The 4129-nt window shown below is 44.5% G+C and overlaps 1 protein-coding gene and 1 long non-coding RNA gene across 2 annotated transcripts; both read right to left on the reverse strand.

The window, feature by feature from the left end:
- Window positions 1-6: 6 nt before the first annotated feature.
- Window positions 7-4126, reverse strand: LOC109705302 (disease resistance protein RGA2-like; the record flags this gene model as incomplete). Its single annotated transcript, XM_020226033.1, has 4 exons — window positions 2783-4126; window positions 2555-2704; window positions 1976-2017; window positions 7-1075 (listed from the first exon to the last, which is right to left on the reverse strand). Coding segments are annotated over exons 1-4 (2605 nt in total), but the record flags the coding sequence as incomplete, so codon positions are not given.
- LOC109705303 lies at window positions 1889-2562 on the reverse strand. Its single transcript, XR_002214693.1, has 2 exons — window positions 2526-2562; window positions 1889-2090 (listed from the first exon to the last, which is right to left on the reverse strand). It is a non-coding gene; the product is annotated as an uncharacterized LOC109705303 (long non-coding RNA).
- Window positions 4127-4129: the final 3 nt, after the last annotated feature.

Raw genomic sequence — 4129 nt, forward strand, 5'->3', positions numbered from 1 at the left:
GGCAACCAATAATCTGTAACTTCTTGAGTGTGGTCATCTTGTGGGCAGGCAAGTAACGGAGACTGCTGCACCCATCGATGGCCAAGTACCGCAGCTCGGTGAGCTCCCCGAGCCAATCTTCAATTCTCTCAAGATCTTTGCAATCATCTATTGCCAGGCTCTGGAGGGACGTGAGGCTCCGCAAGCTCTCGGGCAAACAAGTTAGCTGCTGGCATCCTTGTATTGCTAGACTCAGCAGCCCCTTATCTGGTGGCGGTTGGGGTGAAACGACGGCATCACCATCACCATCACCATCACCAAGTGGCATCGCGCATTCGAGAATTAATGATAGGTTCTCGCTGCTTGTTCTAGAAATGAACATATGCGAAACCGATGGCGGGAGGCAAGGCTCCGGCCTCAATTGAGGACATTCTAAAAGCCACAATATAGTGAGACGCGGAAAAATGGGAACTCGCTCTCGCCTGCCTTCTTCGTCATCCACCGTCAGCACAGTCACCCATTCTCGCAGCACCGGCATGGAGGACAAGTTAAGTATCGTCAGCGCAGGGAACTTATCGACGCCCAAATTTGTTACCGCGGGCATTTTTTGTATAGTTAGTTGTTCAAGAAACGGAAGTTGCCCCAGCTGCGGAAGTGAGCTGCATCCGGGCATATTCGCTAGTTTGATTTTAACGAGATTTGGGAGGCACTGGCCAATCCTGTTCATCATCCAGCTAGGAAACTTCCCGCCTCCATAGCCTTCTATTTCCAATTTCGATAGCTTTTGATGTGGTTGAAGATTTTCTAGCACGGTATCCATCCCTTCCGCCGGTAGTACACTATCCATGCCTTCTTCCGCACTTAAAACGTTCCATTCCAACTTCAAATTCCGCAGGTTCTTGTCTATCAAATTTGCAGCCTTGGCATCAACCGGACTCGTTACATTTTCAAGACCCTTGATCCACAGCTGGCCGACAAGCTTGAAGTGCTCTAGCTCAGAAATGCTAGCACAATGTTCGGCGCAGTCTTGCTTGCCGACGACAAAAACAGACAATTCCTGCAAACTAACTAACTTGCCAATCCCTCGGGGCATGCCCTTCAATTCCGAGCAATTCTTGTTTAACAAGACTCTTAAGTTTGGTCAGTTTTTGGATCATTTTAGGCAGCTCACATAATTGTCCACAGCCACTGATGTCGAGTTTCTCTAAATGCTGAAGATCACTTGACGATGAGGGTAATGATTGTAGAGAACAGCATTCAGAAACGTTCAGAATATGCAAGTTTTGAAGGCTCCCAATGAATTCAGGTAATGTCACAAAAGAATCTAGAAGTGACAGGTTTAAGTTATATAGGTTTTTGAGATCACATAACGACGAGGGTAATGATACTAGAGAACTGCAGTGAGAAAGGTTTAGAGTATGCAAGTTTTGAAGGCTCCCATTGGATTCAGGTAACGTCACCAAAGATTTTAGACATGATAGGTTTAAGTAATGCAGGTTTTTGAGGTGACATATAGGTTCAAGTGATCTCACTTTTTGGCACGAACTCAAATTTAGTGAGTACAAATTCTGAAGGTTGCTAACTGAGTCAAGTATTGTCAGAGAACTCCACCTTGAAAGATTCAATTTTTACAAGTTGTAGAGGCTGGTAATTGATTCAGGCAATTCTTGTATTCTGGTCTCCGAACGGTCAAGGCATCTTAAGAGCTTCGGTGAGCTCTCCTCTTTTGACGAGCTACTCGCTAGTTCCTCATAGGGGTACGGCCTGCACCACAACAACGCAAAATAGTAAGTTTTTTATCTGACGCTCGTGCAACACGTGCTGTACATTTTGCTTACACTTTCTAATGATGCATGATATATAAGATACCTTATTTCAATTTGTAAAGAAAAATATCTCAAGACTCGAATAGAGAACACCAAAAAATTACAAACAATCAAACCAAATCATAAAATAGTACATTCGAAAACTTAATTTATATCACGAAAACACAAACAGCATACAACAATTCCTGTCCGGCAAGCTGAACAACACAAACCTGAAAGATAAGACCACAAGTCCATAAATGAAAATTCTCCACCGTTGCACGTAGACATATTAAATTTGTTTTTCTGGCAAAAAAAGGAAAAAAAAAACTCTTCTCAAAGGGAAATAGTGGTCACCAAAGAAGCTAAAGGAGAATGATCCTTACATGAGCTATACTATGCTTTGAGATAAATAACTGAACTTTAAAAAAATTTAATTCTACTCTCTAACTTTCCGCCATGTTTATTATGTTCCTTATAGAATTCGAAAGGATACTAAATGTTTTTTGATAAAACATTTTAAAATTTGATAAAAAGAATATTTTTTATTGTATGAAACATTTTGCACTTTGTTTAACGAAAGAGACTAAATTTTAAAAGAATCTACAAATCTTTCGAAGAAAATTTCTTTTATCAAAATGAGCATATATAAGGTTTACGAATTAAAATCAAAATTCATAGAGCCCAGTTGTCCACTTTCAAAGTGCAGTATAGTTTAGATAATAACTAATATCTTTTTACCTCCAAATAATAGGCACATATACTTATGCTCTCCTTGNGATATCTTCCGTCGAAGTCCATGTTTCATGCGATGAAATGAAGCCTAAAGCAATCCATTGCCGGATCAAGTCATCCTTGTCAATCTCATAGTCTTTGGGGAATATGGAGCAGTAAGCAAAGCTGTGAGACCCCGGGTAGTCCTATATACAAGATATAATAGGGCTAAACTCTTAACCCAGCTTAAGCATTTTGGGTGGTAGCAAGGCCTAAGAGGTTAAGAGAGTTAAGCGTGCTAGGACGGGAGTAGTCCTAGGATGGGTGACCTCCTGGGAAGTTGGGGCGTCACAAAAGCACTGCTTCAAAGCCGACGGCATCTGAATGTAGCTCAACTTTAACGATGGTAAAATAGTTTTCTCTTCTTTCAGACTCCAAATTTCGCTATCTCTAATAGCGGACCATGCATCCTCTGTCCTGCTCTTAAAGCGCATCATACTTCCTAAAGCATTTGCTGCTAACGGCACACCGCCGCACTTCTTAACTATCTGCTTTCCGATTGCGACCAAACTCGGATAGTAGTTCTCTTCCCCATCATCGAATACCCGTCTTTTGAACAATGTCCAACAATCATCATCTGATAAGACTTTCACATGGTGTGGTTCGACTGTTTTCATTATCGTGGCAACCTTCTTGCTCCGCGTGGTGACTAAAATTTTACTTCCCTTCTTGCTGTCCTTAAATAAGACCTTCAAATTCTCCCACTTTTCCTGATCTTCGTTCCATACATCGTCCAGCACCAGCAAAAATCTCTTCTGGCTAAAGATCCTAACAAGACAACTGGCGACGGCATCCGAGTTATCAAGAGCACAATTCTCTCCGGCTGCAGATATCACCGGCTTTGCAATCGTCTTCATGTCGAAATCAGTAGACACGCAGACCCACACCCATAGATCAAAGCACTGCTGATCCGTAACCCGCCCGTCGTTGAAGGCCATCTGAGCGAGCGTCGTCTTCCCCAATCCTCCCAATCCCACTATCGGAATGACCGACACGTCGTGATCGCCGCCCGTCTCTAACAGGAGCTTCACAATTTCCTCTTTATCACCATCTCTCCCAACTATTGTCTTTTCGTCGACGACTGAATATGTGTCAGGGCGTTTGAACTCAGCCTGCCGACCAGGGCCAGCTTCGGCAAGACCGAAATCATGCCTCTGTTTCGCGATCTTACCGATCTTTTCTCGGAGCGCTTTCATCCTGTGCGCCATCTTGACCTTAAACTTCAGATGCATCGGATTAGCGCGGGACAGAAATCCACGTACCTTTCCAGCTGGCTGGTGTTGATGATTCTGCACCTCGGGATACTGCTGTTGCGTCCGGATCTCGTCCAGCAGGTCGTAGGCGGCGTCCTTCAGTTTGCGCAGCCAGTCGCGCAGCGCGTGGGTCTCCTTCCCAGCGCTGCTTCGCTCCTCGGCGTCGAGAAGCACCGCCTGTATCGCCGAGAAGTTGCTTCTGAGGTCGTCCGCGTCGTCCTTGAAGCTCCGCAGCAGCCCGATTTCGTCCCAGAGAGCGGAGCCCAGCTTGCCCAGCACTCCTTTGACCAAGTCGAATGCGATCCCCTCCGCCATCGC

This window comes from Ananas comosus, unplaced genomic scaffold, assembly GCF_001540865.1.
Source record: "Ananas comosus cultivar F153 unplaced genomic scaffold, ASM154086v1, whole genome shotgun sequence".
Taxonomy (NCBI): Eukaryota; Viridiplantae; Streptophyta; class Magnoliopsida; order Poales; family Bromeliaceae; genus Ananas; species Ananas comosus.